This window comes from Peromyscus californicus, unplaced genomic scaffold (assembly GCF_007827085.1).
Source record: "Peromyscus californicus insignis strain IS unplaced genomic scaffold, ASM782708v3 Scaffold_10__1_contigs__length_136768540, whole genome shotgun sequence".
In the NCBI taxonomy this organism is placed as follows: domain Eukaryota; kingdom Metazoa; phylum Chordata; class Mammalia; order Rodentia; family Cricetidae; genus Peromyscus; species Peromyscus californicus.
This window is the reverse complement of record NW_026294391.1, coordinates 42,208,354-42,226,748: the sequence shown is the minus strand read 5'-3', so window position 1 is coordinate 42,226,748 and position 18,395 is coordinate 42,208,354. Positions and strand designations below refer to the sequence as shown.

Sequence of the window (18,395 nt, the reverse complement as noted above, 5' to 3'; positions counted from 1 at the left end):
TGCCTTATCCATTCACCATCAGAGTGACTTCCTCTGGCAGCAGGTGGGAGCAGATTCCAAAACCCAGAGCCAGACATTTTGCAGAGAAAGTATCTAAACTGAAGGTCTCCATCATGCCCCTCCCCTCCGAGATTTCAGAATCCTGCAGAAGAGGGGAAGGGGAAGACTGTAGTAGTGAGGGGATAGAGGACAGCAGGAGCCCACAGCCTGCTGAATCAACTAAGCAGGGGTCATCTGGGCTCCCAGAGACTGATATGGCAGGCATGGTGTTTGCATGGGTCTGCACGAGGTCCTCTACATACATGTTATGGCTGCTAACTTGATGTTCTTGTGAGACTCTTAAGAGTTGGAGCAGGTGTATCTCTGACTCTTTTGTCTGCTCTTGGGACTCTTTTTCTCCTCCGAGGGTTGCCTTGTTCAGCCTCGATATGCGTGCTTTTGCTATGTCCTACTGAATCTTGTTTTGGCCTGTCTGATGGTCATCTCTTGGAGACCTGCTCTTTTCTAAAGAGGAAAAGAAGGAGGAGTGGGTTGGGGAAGAGGGGAAGTTCAGGGGAACTGAGAGGAGTGGAAGGATGGGAAACTGTGGTGGGGGTGCATTGCATGAGAGAAGAATCTATTTTCAATTTAAAAAAAGAAAAAGAAAAAGAAAAAATGGTATTCCCAGCCTTTATTAAGGAATGTTCTCTTCAAAATCAATGGTGGTAATACAGAGATGCAGGGCTTCTGACAGTGCTGAAAAAATGTGACAGTTGAGTGTCCAGCTAAGGGATATCCAATTGTGGCTGGGTACTCTATAATCTTTGAATCAATGTGTTTTGGCCAATTTGTGGGTCTCTATGTTAATCACTCTATACTGTAAAAAGAAGCATCTCTCAGAAGAGTTGAGAAATGCTAGAATCCATGCATATAAAGATGGATGGCAATTTAATCCTATGTCCATTTCTACAGAGGGCCTCTGAACTTTCTAGTTACAGGATCCTGCTTGGATCATGACAGACATGAGTTTCATCTTGTGGAGCAGGCCTCACATCCAGTCAGAAATTTGGTAATGCCCATAGCATTCATCTCATCATTGCATGTAGTAGTATCTTTCCAGGCCACTTGGGATTCCAATGAAGTGCTCACAGTTTGATAAGAGTATTGATTACTCCCCTGGTAGTGTGCATAGTACCTTCCAGCAGGAAAAAAAAATCTATTCAGTACAGATGAAGCTTCTAGTTCAGTACCAGCTTGATTTCTCTGTGTTTTGTGACTTAATTGTCTGAAATATTCGGCCACAGGGTATTTCTATCCATTTCTGGAGGGTAATCAAGAACAATGGCAGTAACCTGTGATGTATGAGGATCTATTGTACCTTGTTGATTATCTACTACAAAAGAAGTAACCAATACCTCACATTGTTCTGCTCTAATCTTAACTGTTTTAATACATTTACTAATATTTTTAAAAGATTGATTTAATTTTATTTCATGTGTAAGGGTATTTTGCCTCTTTGTATAATTGTTCAGCACATGCACTTAGTGCCTGAAGAGGCCAGAAGAGGGCTTTTGTTCCTTTGTGACTAGAGTTACAGATGGTCATTAACTACTGGGAACCAACCCTGGTACCACTGCAAGAGTAACAAGTGCGCTTAACAACTGAGCCATCTCTTTAACTCTGTCTTTTAAATTGATTTATTCTTGTTTATACAATGTCCTAAGGTACATTATTAAGTTATGTATTTGATATCTCTCTGATTTTTGAAATATTTATTTAGTGTTATAATATTTCTTCTTAGGACTGCCTTCATCATATGCCACAGATTTGGGTAGGAGTTGTTTTAATTTACATTCAGTACTAAGAATTTATTTAACTTAATTATGTTGACTGTGCAGATAGTTTGGCAGAAATCCATTTGGGGAAAGGCATTTGTACATATTAAACATTTTTTTCTTATTTCTTAGAATATGCAAATGGTCTTTCACTCAAGTATAATCTGGTTATGATCAGCAATTTTTCTAGATTAAAGTAAAATGAAATTTTTATACATCTTTTGTTGTCATATACCCTTGTATACTTATTCATCTGGAATTTTTAGTTCAGATTTTTTAAAAGTAACTTTGCATTTAGACAATAGAAAGAAACAGAATGTAAGATAATTTCAGATGTCTGTAGTATCCACTCTTATTCCAAATCTGAAACAATTAATAAAATAGCCATTTTAACAAGTCTTCCAAAGAAATTGACCCATTTCTCATGGAAATCAGGATTCTATCTCTATGTAATCCTATCCCATCAGTTTATGTAATATTAATTACCTATCAAAATTAGAAAATAACAATAGCTGGCATAAACCATTTGGGAAATATACAATAATACTTGGCAAGTATTTTTATTTAATAGAAAAAAACAATGCACACAGTACTGGAAAGGCTAGTAAACATCCTTTTAAAAGCATCTGTTCTACTCTTCCATTTAGCTCAAAATCAGATGGGCAGTGTTTCTAAATGGAGAATGAAGAACTTAGCATGACTTGATGAGTAAACATAATAGAAGTTATCCATGAGACACTTTCGGTATCAGTCAGTACAACAGCATGTTTGGTTCTACTTGGTCTGTTTGGCTCTAGCCTGCCAAGTTGCAAAAATAAAATAAAATAAAATATGTCATAAAAGGATTAACTATGAGGCTAATTTTTCAAAGTCTTCTGATGAATTATGAATGTCCTTGAAAGCTTTTCAAGAGTCATCAGAGAACAGATGGGAAGAGACCAGCTTTTCCAAGGACACCTGTGGATAATAACTCTAAGATCTAACTGATCACTCCAAAAATGCTCTTCATAATATGGATTTAATCTAAAAGTCATCTGGCTATAGGCTAGATGAGTATGAAATAACATTTTTTAGCATTATTCTAAGTTATTTCCTCCAAAGTGTATTGGTGAGAGTATAATAATGATGATATAAATGAATGTACAACTTTTTTTAAATTACAGTGCCAAATTTTGCTGTAAGCAACAGATACTACATTTACCTGTCTTCTAAGTGTACTATTCTGGAGAGCATCTAAAAGATTATTAACTGAATTCATTTCACTGCTTTATATTAGAAAGAAGAAAATCCAATTCTAGCACTTAGTCCTGAAGATCTATTCTAACCTATGTAACAATGTCCTGTGTAAAGGTTTAAATGTTGAATTTAATTTGAAGGGGAATGCAAATTCTCACTATTTGAATTAAGGAAATATTTATTGGATGTTTACAATCTATCAACTTTTGTCTTATTATTATGAGTTATATAGCTAAGAACAAAATACTACCTTGTTCTCAATAGGTGTCAAACACAATGCATGCATAAAATAGTATACTAAAAGAACAAAAAGGAACTGTAGAGGAAATATATTTGTTTCTACTTGGGAAGAGATCACAGTTATATAACAATTGTGTTTTGAGGGATGGCTAAGATTTTGCAGAAAACATACAATAAAGGAAAAGAAATTTCAAGCAAAGAAAATGGATTTGTAAATGCTGAAGGAATGAATACAATATGATTTGATGGTTCAGACATATGATGAGTTAGTGAAAATGATGACCAACATGACTGGAAAGCTAAGTTCATGTTCAGCTCCCTTCCACTAAATGTAGCAAGTGAAAGCAAATAGAAAGTTAGAAGGCAGCAAATGATGCACTATAACAGGCTGAAACAGAGACAGGTAATGCAAAATTGAATCTAGATTAAGGACTGTGGATTTGGATAGGCATTATGGTAGTTTGAAAGAAAATGACCCTCAAGTGAGTAGTAGCACTATTAGGAGGTATGGCCTTGTTGGAGTTAAGTATGACCTCATTGGAGGAAGCGTGTCATTGTGGGGGAAGGCTTTGGGGTCTCCTATGTTCAAGATACAACCCAGTGTCACAGTCTGCTTCCTGGTGCCTGATGTCAACATGTAGCAGCTCCTTCTTCAGCATCATGTCTCCCTGCATGCTACTATGATACCCACCATGATGATAATTGAACCTCTGAATTGTAAGCCACAACCTCAATGAAATGTTTTCCATTATAAGAGTTGCCGTGGTCATGGTGTCTCTTCACAACAACAGAAACCCGAACTAAGACAGAAGTTATTACCAGGGACTGGATTATTGATGTGATATGCCTGACAATATTTTTGTTTGGAGGAATTTGGACTTTGGTACTTCGGGTTAGGAAAGCAGTGGAATACAGTGGTACTGAGTATGATTTGATGAACTATGGGGGCTTTCCTTAAGATTTCAGAGGGAAAGAATTTTAGTATGTTGCCTAGAGGCTGGTCTTAGGATATTTTGGTGAAGAATGTGACTGCTTTTTTGCCCTTGTCAGAAAATTTTGTCTGAAGCTAAATTTAAGAGTTTTGGATTAATTCCATTGGCAGAGGAAATCTCAAAACAACGTAGTATAGACTATGTCATGTGGATATTAGTGGTAAGGCTAATGAATATTTTAATGAAAAGATGTAAGCTGAGCAAATAAAAATACAAAATGTACAGATTGAAGAAAGGGGCACCAGAGAGTGGAATAGAGATAAATCCTGTGTTCAAGGAGATAAATGGATTAAGAAATTGAATAGAGGGAGTGATGACCTCCTTGCAAGATCCCACCCAGCTAAACATCCAACTTGTGAAAAGGAATTAAAGAAAAGCTTAGAGCCAGGTTTGGTAGTGTACATCTAAAATCCCAACACTTGGCAGATTTGAGTTTGAGGCCACTCTGGTCTACAGAACAAGTTTAAGGACCACCAAGCTTATGCAGTAAAGGAAATTGTTGAAAACAGAAAGTTGAAGATGTAATTGAACGAGGGGGTCATGTTCAAGTACCAGAAACCAGTATAACTTGGCAGTTTTGGCTAAGTGGTTTTTGAGTTAAGGATAGAAGAAAGGGTCTATGGAACTTGTCTCCACAACTAAGGAAAGTTGTTGAGGCCAGGCATGTATCAGGGGTGTCCCTGAAGGGATGCCTAGAGACCATTGCATGAAGATGCTAATTTGAAGCCTGTGTTGCCTTGGAGACCCCAAGGTGTTAGAGATGCCAGAGCAGTGAGATACCTGCCTAGGAGAGCTGCTAACAGAGAGGCAAACCAGCTCAAGAGAAAGAAGTATGTGGCAGTCAACAAAGCTGGAAGGAGCTAGAGATCTGAAGAGCATTTTGACATCAGTCATGGAGATGCAGTTTGTAGTTTGCCCAGCTGGTTTTTGGTCTTGCTTTAGTCCAGTATTTCCTCATTATGCTCCCTTCCCTACATTTTGAAATGGTAATGTATATTCTGTGCTGAATTTTGATCTTACAGGGGAATTACAGTTAAGAGATTGTCATGAGTCTTAGAATAGTCAACTTTGAAACAAGTTGGAGACTATTATAGACTATGGGGACTTTTGCAGTTGGATTGAATGCATTTTTGTGATATGGCTTCCAGCCTTTGGGGGCCAGGGAGTGGAATGTGGTGGTTTGAAAGAAAATGGCCCCCAAAGGGAGTGGAACTATTAGGAGGCATAGCTTTGTTGGAGTATGCTGTGGGATGTTCTGTATGGCAAATGTGTTGCTGATTAGTCAATAAATAAAACACTGATTGGCTATTGGCTAGGCAGGAAGTGTAGGCAGGACAAGGAGGAGAATAAAGCTGGGAAGTGGAAGGCTGAGTCAGAGAGACACTGCCAGCTGCCACGATGAGAAACAGCATGTGAAGATGCCGGTAAGCCACAAGCCATGTGGCAAGGTATAGATTAATGGAAATGGATTAATTTAAGCTGTAAGAACAGTTAGCAAGAAGCCTGCCACGGCCATACATTTTGTAACCAATATAAGTCTCTGTGTTTACTTGGTCGGGTCTGAGGGGCTGTGGGACTGGCAGGTGAGAGAGTTTGTCCTGACTGTGGGCCAGGCAGGAAAACTCTAGCTACAAATGGCGTCCAACGTGGTGGCAAGAGTTTCCACCTAAAAACTGACAAAAAAGATTCTAAAATGGAGCTTAAAACAGCTTCCTAATTGTTTCTCTCAAATGAGCAGCAGCTGCCAGTTTGAGCTACTGGTGGGTTCCTAGCGTGCGCGCTCGACCTGCAGTATGGTGGGAATGAGGCCTCTGCAAGTGGCACATTAAGCTGTGTGGTGGATTTAGCCTTTGCTAGTACAAAACAAAACAAAACAAAACAAAACAAAAAAGAGGTTTCTGGGCTACACGCTGCTTTGATAGAAGCATAGACCCACTATTTCTGAGAGTTGATGGCTCCCAGAGCTGGCAGAAAATGTATCACCGCCATGTTGGGAAGCTGAAGTGGGTGGAGACAGCAGCACCAGCGCCCTTTCAGGCTTAGAATGCTGCAATTTAAAGCAATAGGCTCAAGCTAATATAAAAAAATAAGCCACGTAAAGATGGCTACCACACAGAGAATCTGGATTATGTTCTCTTTGATATTTGTAACTAAAGAAAAACATTTGATTACAAAAGCTGTTGAGTTATACCAAAATGTGTATTTTAAAGGTACCTTGACTTCAAAATTTGGATGTAAGGATATGTTGCTTTGGAAAGGAGGCTCTGCTTTTGTTTCCACAGAAAGCCAGAGGCTATGGATTTGTTCCAGATTAAGACACATCAGGTTTGACCAGCCAAGACCACCTGAAAGGTCTCCGATGACACCATGGCCCAGATGATCCAACATCCAGAATCATTTCAAGGCAACTGGCTCAGACGATACACCCTCATGGACTACTCCATAACCCTAAAATATTCTTTGTGTCCCGATAAGATACAGCGCCCCCCTCCAGCAGGAAGTAATAAGAGAAGCTACGCCCAAATTCCCAAATATACCACGCTGACTTTGGAGATGTGTAAAGGTTAAAACCTTCCTTTTTAAGAAAAGAAAAGGGGAAGTGCTGTGGGATGTTCTGTATGGCAAATGTGTTGCTGATTAGTCAATAAATAAAACACTGATTGGCTATTGGCTAGGCAGGAAGTGTAGGCGGGACAAGGAGGAGAATAAAGCTGGGAAGTGGAAGGCTGAGTCAGAGAGACACTGCCAGCTGCCACGATGAGAAACAGCATGTGAAGATGCCGGTAAGCCACAAGCCATGTGGCAAGGTATAGATTAATGGAAATGGATTAATTTAAGCTGTAAGAACAGTTAGCAAGAAGCCTGCCACGGCCATACATTTTGTAACCAATATAAGTCTCTGTGTTTACTTGGTCGGGTCTGAGGGGCTGTGGGACTGGCAGGTGAGAGAGTTTGTCCTGACTGTGGGCCAGGCAGGAAAACTCTAGCTACAGGAGTATGTATGACCTTGTTGAAGGAAGTGATGTCACTGTGGGGATGGGCTTTGAGGTCTCCTATGCTCAAGATGCCACTCCGTATAATAATTTACTTCCTGTTGCCTGATATCGACATATAGCAGCTCCTTCTCCAGCACTATGTCTGCCTGCATGCTGCCATGCTCTCTGTCATGATGATAATAGACTGAAGGTTTTCCTTTATAAGAATTGCTGTGGTCATGGTGTCTCAGCATGGTCTCACAGCAATAGAAAAGTTAACTAAGACAGGCATCTTGGTTCAAACATTTTAAGATTTGTAATCCTGGTCACGCAATTTCACAGTTTGTTTTCCCAGTTGACCTCTGTGAAATTAAAAACAGAATACAAGCTATCTATCTCACATTTACTGCAAGGGTTATATGAGTTATAACACAACATGCCTGACAATATCACATGTTACTCCCACTCCTACCTTCACCCTTTCCCCACCATCGTTGTCATCATCACCATCAGACAAGGGTCTATCTGAGGTATAGCTAAGTTAAAGAGCTGTTTGTGGGGAAACAATTACTAAATATGAGTGAAGTGGAACAGATATAGTAAAATGAAGATGATGCTTGCTTACCAAAAGCAATCACTTTCAAACATTTACATAAACATGCATCTCTTAGAAACCCCATGAAAGTACTGTAATTTGTTAAATTTTACATTTTTTTGCAACTTATAGGTAATTCCTGGAGTAGATCAGAGATAACACTTTGACTAGAAGGTCTCAAACATCTATTAGTCAAAAGGGATGATGTTGTAAACTGGGGATAGGGAGGGCAATAGAGGGGATGGGATGGGATATGAGACCATGAGGGAACAGGATGATCAAGCTGGAGGAGGGAAGGAGTGGGAGAGCAATGAAAGAGGTATCTTGATAGAGGGAGACATTATGGGGTAAGGGGTCCTAGGGAAATTCCCAGTAATCCACAAGGATGGCCCCAGATTAGACTACTAGCAATAATGGAGAGGGTGCCTGAACTGGCCTACCCTAGTAATCAGATTGGTGAATATCCTAACTGTCATCATAGAGTCTTTATCCAGCAACTAATGAAAGTGGATGCAGAGATCCACAAGCAAGCAACAGGCTGAGCTCTGGGAGTCCAGTCGAAGAGAGGGAAGAGGGATTATATGAGCAAGAGGGTCAAGATCATAATGGGGAAATCTACAAAGACAACTGAACCAAGCTCATAGGAACTCATGAACTTTAGACCGACAGCTGTGGAACCTGCATGGGACTGGACTAGACCTTCTGCATACTGAAGACCGTTGTGTAACTTGGTCTATTTGAGGGGCCCCTGTCAGTGGTATCAGGATCTATTCCTGGTGCATGAGCTGGCTTTCTGGAGCCCATTTCCTATGTTGAGACTCCTTGATCAGTCTTGATGCAGCAGGGAGGGGCTTGGTCCTGCCTCAACTAAGTGCTAATTAGAAACTCTTAAGAGAAAACAGTTATATTACAAAGGAGTACATAGAAAAATGTGAATTGCTGATAGAGATTTTCAAGAAGAGATCCTACTAGGCTGATTTTAATGAATTAGGTAAAGCTCATTGCTAATTAACAGCATCCATTTGCATGGAAACGGTGAACTAAGGTTCTTAAACAACAATTTATTCCCTTAAGTACATTTAAGAATGGTTCCCATTATCTTGTTTGTATTGTCAATTTTCTTGGGAAAAGTAGTATAGATCATATACAGGTAAATTCTTCCAGTAGAGAGGTCTAAATAAATTATAACCACTGATCAAACAATCAGCCTTACACTATAAGGGCTATTGAATATGCCAAGTCTAACTTTCAAATTCTATGTACTATGAAAGAGATCATTGCAAAAGTAATACTTAAACATTATTTATCCTGGGACTGTTTGCCAGAAAGAGTCAATGTTCAATATTCCTTTAAGAGGGCTACTGCTCCTCTGCCAGTTTCTGCACATGCTTCCTCTAAAGAAAATGAGGAGAGCATGGGAGATGGTTAATTCCAAACAAGAGCCAAGATAACTCCAAAGAGCTTGGTATTATCAAGCATGGGGCCAGAAGTAGCTTTCAGTAATCAAGAAATGTAGAAGTAATTCATTAGAACATTGAATAAAATGTTAAAAAAAATTTTGAGTACACTTTGGCATCATCTAAGGCAGAAAAAGGTAAATATTTATAAAAGCAGAATAAAATGATTTGTAAACACCATATCTAGTCAAAATTAGGAAACTTGTTATTTTATAAGTCTAATAGCTGCTTCAGGAGGAATCAAAAATGGATCAAATGCTAATATATGACTTACTACAAAAAATACATGTAACTTGAAAACACTTCTGACAGTGATCACCTTAATCAAGTGTTGACAAAATTTCATGTTATACGTCCTGAAAAATGTTATAGTATATAGTATTCAGTGTCCTATGAGGCTTATATTTGCAAAGTAAGGAAAAAAGAAAATTCAACTTGTTCTTTTAAAATTTTGCCTAGACCCAACTTGCAGTTTACAGGAAAATCAGAGAATATGACACAAATTAAATGGCACAGAAAGATAAACAGAAAGATCCAGAACTTTTTGAAAACTACTGATGGGTAATTTTTTTTGAATGTCTGTATCAGTGTAAAGGAAGTGAGGTGAAAGATGCTTTCGACTTAAACGGAAGAAAATGATAAAATAATGATACGAAATGCATGAACTAAGTGGGATATTATTATACAAACTCAGGACATTTTTAACCTAATGCAGACATCCCAATAGTGACTGTATGTTAAATAATATGACACTTTTAAATTTTTTCTTAGGAATTATCAACACATGGCTCTATATGGCATGCTTACATTCTAAGTTAAGACATGCTGAATGATAATGGTATTTCAACTTCTTTGAAGACAAATAGAATACATGTGAAATCATACTATATCCTAACATTAGATCAGACCAGACAGCGGAGTGGAGGAGGGACATCAAGAAGATGCATGTATGGCAAAATATGTGCTGATTCTGAGAAGTGAAGAAGAGAAGAGAGGGAATGTAGGCATTTCATATTCTATTTTTTCAACTTTTCTATTCGCTATATTTTTTCAATAAAAATGTTAGGCATGGCCTGTGAAATGGTTTAACTGTTACAAACTACCTTATAAACCTGACAACCATAGTCTGAGCCTAGGAACCTAAGTAAAGATAGGCAAGAACTTATGTCACCAAATTGTCCTCTGACCTTCATGAGCAATGGCAGGTACATGCACACACATTATGTACATATACACAATAAAATAAAAAGCAATAAGGAAAGAAAAGAAGGAAGGGATGGAGGGAGGGAGAGAAGAAGGAAGGAAAAGAAATTGGGAAAAGGACAAATTCAAGTAATATATTAACTAAGCATATTTTAAATTAAGAACAAGTATTCCTCAGTACAAGGTAGTGTAGTAATTGTGTGAAATAAGGGGAGTTACATCATCTATCTGAAACGAGAATGAAATATAATTCCGTAAGAAAAATTTTAGTGCTAAAGGTTATAATTCGGGGATTATTCAATTTAAAGTTAAGAATTTCTTTTCCATTTCCTGTGACCTTGCTTCCCTCTTGGTCAGTCTTGTATCAGATGACATTACCCTAAATAAAATACTCTTCATGAAGCTGTCAGCAACCCACTCCCTGAAGCTTGGTTTCCCACATTCCCTTGACATGTACATCTCCTGAAATTTTCAGAAGAAAAGGATTTTATGAGGATGTACCTATATGTCAAAATGATGGCATTGAAATAAACTATGATCCTGAGCACAAAGAGAGAAGATCTCCTTGGCAATTTTGTTAAATCCATGATTCCTAACACTCAGTCAATACTAGAAAATACACCAAGAATCTAATTACATTAAGACACTTGTAAAGCTATTACAAAATTTTGTGATATAATGAATGTCCTTATTATGAGTATATTAAATGATAAAATTTTTATGTAAATGTAGTAAATATTGTATTTTTGAAGTAAATAAAGCTAGATAGAATAATTTCTCACATTCTTAAGCATGGAAGAGAGAATACAGTTTATAATGAAACACCATTAGATATTTTATGAACAACTAGAAAAGAGAAGCTTTAAGCTTCTAAAGATAATGTAATGGTTACAAGTTACCTTCTGTTCAATATATGTATAATGTGTAATGAAGTATCACACTGTACACTCTACATATATGTAATTACTACATGCAAACCAAAAATTGTACAGTGTTTAAGGAGCTAGAGATGTTAACATGCCAATTTGAAGCTTATAAACTACATATGACTACCAAATTATCATGCTATGCTACAGAAATTTTGAAGCTAAACTAATAGAAAGAAAAAATATATTCATGTGAAATATCTTGAGATAGTAGTAAGAGTAACTCATGACATATGAAAATATCTTTAATTTCACAGTGTTAGTTTTGCTGTACATTTTATTTTTGTTTGTTATTTTGGCCAAAATTTAGAATATAAGGATATGCTCAGTTCTATTTTGACATTAGTGAAAACAAAGAGGTATGTTTCTCTATTCAAGATTGTTGTATCTCTTGAGTTCTATTCACAGAACAGAATTTTAAAAAATCCTCCATATAAAGGCTTTCTTTGCTTTACCCATAAGTTCCTTTCAGAGTAAGCACGTTTTAGTTTGCATCTCACTGTTTTCAAAGATTATTTCCGTGTCTATAACACCATTAAAGTCATAACTACCATCCTTAAACCTATAGATAGTACCAAGCTCCTCTGATACATGACTTAAGGAACAGAGAAATTTCCATGGTAATTGCATCATAACGAATAGATTACATTTTGTACTTCATTTTAAGTAAATAGATGTCAACCACTATTTAAACATTTCTGAGAATCTTCCTCTAATTATTTCAGATATGTTGTGCTATCAAAGAGAAAAGCCTAAAGTTATAAACAGTAAGGTTTCAAATAATTGTGCATATTTATGTTTGAAATTACTTCCTTCGTATGCATCCCAGATGAAGGAATTTTCAGTATTTCCAATTTAAAGACCATTACAAATAAAAATACCATTATTAATTAGCATAGACATCTTCTTTTGTTTCTATGCTATAAATAACTTGTTTCCTGTTGAGTTCCATTGGTGTTGTACTGAAAACAGGCTATTGATTAAGAATATTTCATGATTACAGTTCTTTTGCATTTGATGTCAACATAGAATTGTTGAAATATTACTTTATTTGTACATTTGCTGCTGCATATTTTAAAATAGCAGTGAATGAACTGAAAGAACCTGTCACTTATTGTTTGAAACATATTTACATTTTACAAAACTTAACTGATGTAACACTTTCAAGGATCTGTTCCACAAAACTTATCAGAGTGGATATCTGAACATGAAACACTTATTTTTAAAACATGTAATATGAAACAGACAAGTATAAAATCCAAGTTTTTAAAAACTTAAGGAAGCTAAACTTGACTTTTGAAAGCACAAAAGTACAGTATTTAGTATAGATCAAAATATTTAAATAAGTGAACATTTCTAATCAATTCTAGCCACACCCCTGACTGTGATTAACCTACAATTTGGATATTTTACAACAGAGTCATTACAAAGTAGTTCTACAAAATTAGATGAATATAAAATGTCAGAGCTATTTGGTGAACAGATATAGTACTCCAATAATTATTTATAAATTATAACTTCCATTTAATTCAAAACATACAAGATTTTAATCACTGAGGTTAACAAACATCAGAAAAATAGGAATACATTTTATTCAAACACTATATAGTCAAGTATTTATAAAAAAAGCTGGGTGAAAATAATGTAAACACAGTACTTTATGCATAAAGTTTTCAAATAAATAAATGTAAAACAAAAATAAATAATTTTACCAATAAAAGTAAGTTTGCTCATAAAAAATGTAATGAGGCATGCATGGCAAGATGGCTCAGCAGGTAAAGGCTCCTGCTGCTAAGACCAACAACCTGAGTTCAATCCCTGGGTCCTACATGGTCAAATAAGAGAACAGAGTACTACAAGTTGTCCTCTGACCTACACGCATACCCTGTGGCATGCATGTATACACACATACACACTAAATAAATAAATAAATGGAAATGTAAAAAGAAGAACCAAAATTTATATAAAAACAATCTTTCAATCTATTTAATCACCAAGATCTTCATGAAATATATTTTACAATATTTCATGCCAGTATTATTAATCTCCTCATTTCTCACAATCTTATGTTTCACTACATTGAGCCCACATCAGGAATGACACTATTATTCAGCTTTAAATCTGTTCGCATATCAACGTATTAGTTTATTTAATTAATGGAATGCTTATTTGATTAATACCAGAATTTCAATCAGAGAAAATAAAAAGGTAGAATTTCACAAGGAATTTGTTCATCAATAAATTTTGGGTCCTTACTTTATATCAATATAATAAAAATATTTTAAAATCGAGATTAATAAAAAGTGTATTCAGATAATGATATTATTCTTTAACTTTAGAAAGTTTTGTGTGTATACATCATGTGTGCATGAAAACTCATATGTCTGTATTTTTAAATATGTCTGTATAATATGCAGATCATGTATAGGATGTAGTGACTCAGTTATTAAATTGAGTTTTCACCATTTATCATAATAGTCTTATTTGGTAAATAAAGGCCAAGTCCTCCTTTATGTAACAAGAGCCACTAGCATCCATAACTGGAAGCATAATTCCAAATCTAATTTATAAAGTTTCTGTACACTTGAATTTCAACAGCATGCATTTGGCTTCCTGTGTATTCAAAACATTCTAACGCAAAGTTCAGTGGTTATTGAAGACTACAATATTTTTTGCATATTTTTGTTTTCTTTTTACTTTTAAATTTGAACATTTTTAACCTAAGTAATCTTTCAAGAATGTAGTAGCAAATGTAGTTGAACTAAAATTAAATAATACAATTATGTTTTTACAGTAAAGTTCCTATGCATTGCTATTAAAATCTTATCAACCATGTACCTCTCCTACAAAACACTTATTTATAATTGCCTTTTTTCTTTGTTTTTTTGGAGAAAAAAATACTTGAGATTCAGCTTGCTAAAGATGGAATACAATGAAGATATCCACATTAGGCAATGCTGTGTGATTTTTTTGACAGAAACTTGGAAGTCTGAGACAACTGAAAAGTACTAGAGAGCAACAAGTATGCATTTTAGTACCAAAGAAAAAGTCGAAAGCATATCTTTGCTGCTATTGATTAATTTGATGGATTTCTTGACATTAGTACCTTATACCCAGCTTATAGTCCTTCTTTTTGAAAGGACATTTTAAATAGCTCTGCTAAAAGGCTCTGTCTCCCTACCTCTTTTTCCTCTCAGCCAGCTGTTTGCAGATCTCGTGCCACCGCAGACTCAAGCTTCCTAATTTTTCCTGTAGAATATTGGCATCTGTTTTTGAAGACTGTTGAATTATTTCTTCCCCAGTTGCATTCAGTGTTTTGACAACAGGTTGCCTCTGTCCAATGCCATCCTGGAGTTCCTGTAAGTCAACAAAAAGACAAAACAAAAATGAAATCCCCACGTCCTTTAGCTTGAAAAAAAAAGTTTAAACAACATGCTGCCAAGTGCAGTTACACTGAGAGAGTAAGAAATAGAAGAGCTCACAGTGAAAGCTGTTCCATGAACTTGATGTGCCCACATCCAAAGGATACAAGACCAAAAGAAACCTTTCATGTCAGTAAAAAAGCTCCCTCTCAGTTCAGCCCCAGGTTTGGTTTTGTAAGCTTGTCAGCTAGAGGATGTTATCATATCCTACAAATCAATTAGTTGGAAACCTTCTCAAGATCAAATTCGATTTCTTGTCCCCACAAGGATGTTCTATGTTTAATCGTCTAGGAAGTGTTGTAAAATTGAAACATGAACCAAGTATTTGGGTTTCTCATTGGTTGTCAATACAAAGGTGAAAAAGGACAAACACACTTTAGCTACAGTATTTTTTAAAACCTTCTAGAGCTTTTAAAATAAAAGTAATTATTATATTGAAGACATTTATTTCAAATTCTGTTTGCACCAATCTATTTTGCATTATAAAGCCACATAAAACTGAAAATTAACTGCTTTCAGGGGTAACACATCAAGAAACCTCTAATGTACAGTAATAAATCTGAGAATAATCTATAGCTACCAGAACAGTTTTATGAGTCATTGGTGGTGTCAAGCTTTCATATATTCTACATTTATCCTAAATGAAAATTTAAAAGTATCAGAAAATTGTTCCATTAAGAAAGAAATTATTACAATCAAATTTGCATAAAATGAGAATGATTTTTACAATTAAAAATAAAAATTGCATTCCTTTTCTGTGAACCTATTTTAAAAGATAATATAGAATTTTTAAGGAAAGTAACACATTGCCAAATCTGGAAATACAATGTAAGAACCTGAGATACTTTCATATTAAAATCTAAATGGCTCCCAAATCCTTGTGTTACTGGCAATACACTAACAGTATACAGATTATTCTTGCTCATACATATGACTCAGATGATTTAATATTCATATACCCCTTTACTTGTTCATGCAATACCATCTTCATAATATACATTTATACATATCTACAAAGCAAATTAATTAAATTGATTTTAAACTTAATCATCTCTCTATAAGAACTTCATTCTTCAGCAGTGTCAAACTATTTTATTACTTTCACTTTTTACAAATTTACAATTTTCATTTATTCATATTTTTATATGTGTGTGTATGTGTTTGCATGAGTTTATGTGCACTACATAAGTGAATGTGCCTGCAAATGCTAGAGCAGTGTATCAGATCCCTGGAGAATAGAACCTGGGTCTGCTCCAAGAGCAGTAAGTGTTCTTAGCCACTGAACCGCCTAAGTACTACTCTTAACTTATAAATACACGAATTTTGGTAGCATACTTACTACAATTAAATAATCTCAAAAATCAATAAAAATGATATCAAGATCTTCATTGATGGTCCTATCACAAGACAATAAAAATGAAAGCATGCCATCTTCAATATTGACAAGCTGTCTTGACCATACTCCTGTCTGTGATATATGATCTAGTAAACATATCATGTTCCCTTGCAACTAGCTAATCTGACCCATCAGTTACATTTTACTCTTTTCTAGTTATTCTGATCACCACTGTAGGTAATAGTAACTATTACTTGGTAACAAAATACCAGTCTTGTCAAACTGTGTCTGCATTCTTATTACAATAAAATATATAGGGTCACCTGGTGTGTCTTACTCAGAATGTTATATCTGGTGCATAAGATGTTTCAGTCAGTATCTCTTCAATGAATGAATAAATCTATGAATAAAGGGAAAAGGATACAAGAAGGGAAGGAATAAAGAAAGACAAAAGAGTAAAAGAGATGAAAGGAAGCTAGTCCAGTAAAACTCACCACTAAGGTAACATTGGACCAATGAAAGAATCATAAAAGAAAGTATAATTCCCTAGATTTTAGCTGGTATGTGATCTAGTTGAAGACATTAGACATAGTTGTGAGTTACAACTCCTTATATACAATAAGACAGAGACAGCAAGGTTCTTAATACATAATAAATCAGATGAGGGATGAGGTAAGTAGTAGGAAGCATACAAAAGAATTCTAAGGGAGTTCGAGAGTTGATAAATGGCTAGCACTTAGACACACGGAGGTTCAGGGAGAGCAAGAGGATGTCAAAATGCAAGGGCCTTTGTGGATAATTGTCATTATCAGGACAAAGGACAGAGTTATGTTTTCCTGTTATGAAAGTGTGGGTGTAATCAGAGTTGTAATCATGAGTATATATTGTGGATAGATAGAGCATATCTTATTTTTATTAGGGAGTTTGCAATTCATGGGAAGTCAATTGAAGACAACTCAATTTCTAGTTGTGTCTGGTGGCACTTCCCTGCAATCTCAGCATCTGCCACTTTGGAGGTGGAGGTATAGAGATCAGAATATTTAAAGTCATTCTTAACTGCATAATCATTTCAAGGCAGTCTGAGCTACATGAGTCCTTGATGATGAAAAATGTAAATTAAAAAAGAAGGAAGGAAGAAAGCAAAGAAGGAAGAAAGAAAGGAGAGAGAGAGAGAGAGAGAGAGAGAGAGAGAGAGAGAGAGAGAGAGAGAGAGAGAGAGACCCTTCCACTCTGAAAAAAAATTCCAGAAGTCTCAGTGTTACCGACTTATTCTTAAGAAAGAATGGACTTATGTTGATGCATTCAATATGGTCAAGTCTAGGCATCTAGGAGATAAGTTATTGAAGCTAAACTGGAAATTTGACTAAGGGTCTGGATCTGGAAAGAAAAGCCTGGCAGTAATATAAAATGTTAAATAAAATCGCAAGGGTTTGGAAGCAACTAGAATCATGCAAGCATGTTTGAGATTCCTAAAGGGAAAAAAAAAACTTTGCCTAAAAGAGTGAGCATGGAGGCAGTTCAAAGGGGGTGATTAGATTTCATGTTCATACTACCACATGGCGTTCAACAGTACTCATAGTTTTAAATTAGTTTTAAAACTCGTAGTTTTAAAAATGCCCAGGGTGCAGAATAAACATACAAGAACATTCTGGACTCAGGAATAATAGAAGATTCAGAACTGTAGAAGAGAACACAAATTTGAGAGATATTTGGGGTGACAAAGAAGGAGTTGGAGGAAGACAAAGAAATAGATATTGTATAATACAGTATACTTATATTGCCAAAATAAAGTAAAAAATTATTTATGAATGAGTTATCAAAATAAATTTTGAAACAATCAAAAGGAACTCCTAGAGCTAGATATATTGAAGATTCTGACTCACTGGGTCTGCAAAAGAACAGGGGTTCTATATTTCTCATTGTCTCCAAGAAGAGGGTAATAATGCTAGCCCAGACAAAGCTTTGCACAGTAAGGTTGCAAAGTAAATACCCCGAGTCTTCTGTTTGCAAAGAATTTTTATTGCTAGTTACAATGATAAAACCACTTCATATTTCTTATGTCAAATCTTTCCATTGGTGTTTTTGGTCTTAGCTCTTTATCTGCCTGCTGATGTCTATGGTGACTTTTACAGCTCAGTTGTAGAACCAATAAGGATTTTATTATTTCCATATTGCAGATAAGAGATAGAATTGTGTGTT

The 18,395-nt window shown here is 35.7% G+C and overlaps 1 protein-coding gene across 11 annotated transcripts in view; it reads right to left on the bottom strand.

The window, feature by feature from the left end:
- Dmd (dystrophin) overlaps positions 1–18,395 on the bottom strand; it is a 2,242,690-nt gene that overhangs the window by 821,353 nt on the left and 1,402,942 nt on the right. For all 11 annotated transcript variants that reach the window (XM_052732199.1, XM_052732319.1, XM_052732309.1 and 8 more), the window contains one exon: positions 14,620–14,795. In XM_052732199.1, the coding sequence (XP_052588159.1) occupies positions 14,620–14,795 (176 nt within the window). The remainder of the gene's footprint in view (positions 1–14,619; positions 14,796–18,395) is intronic.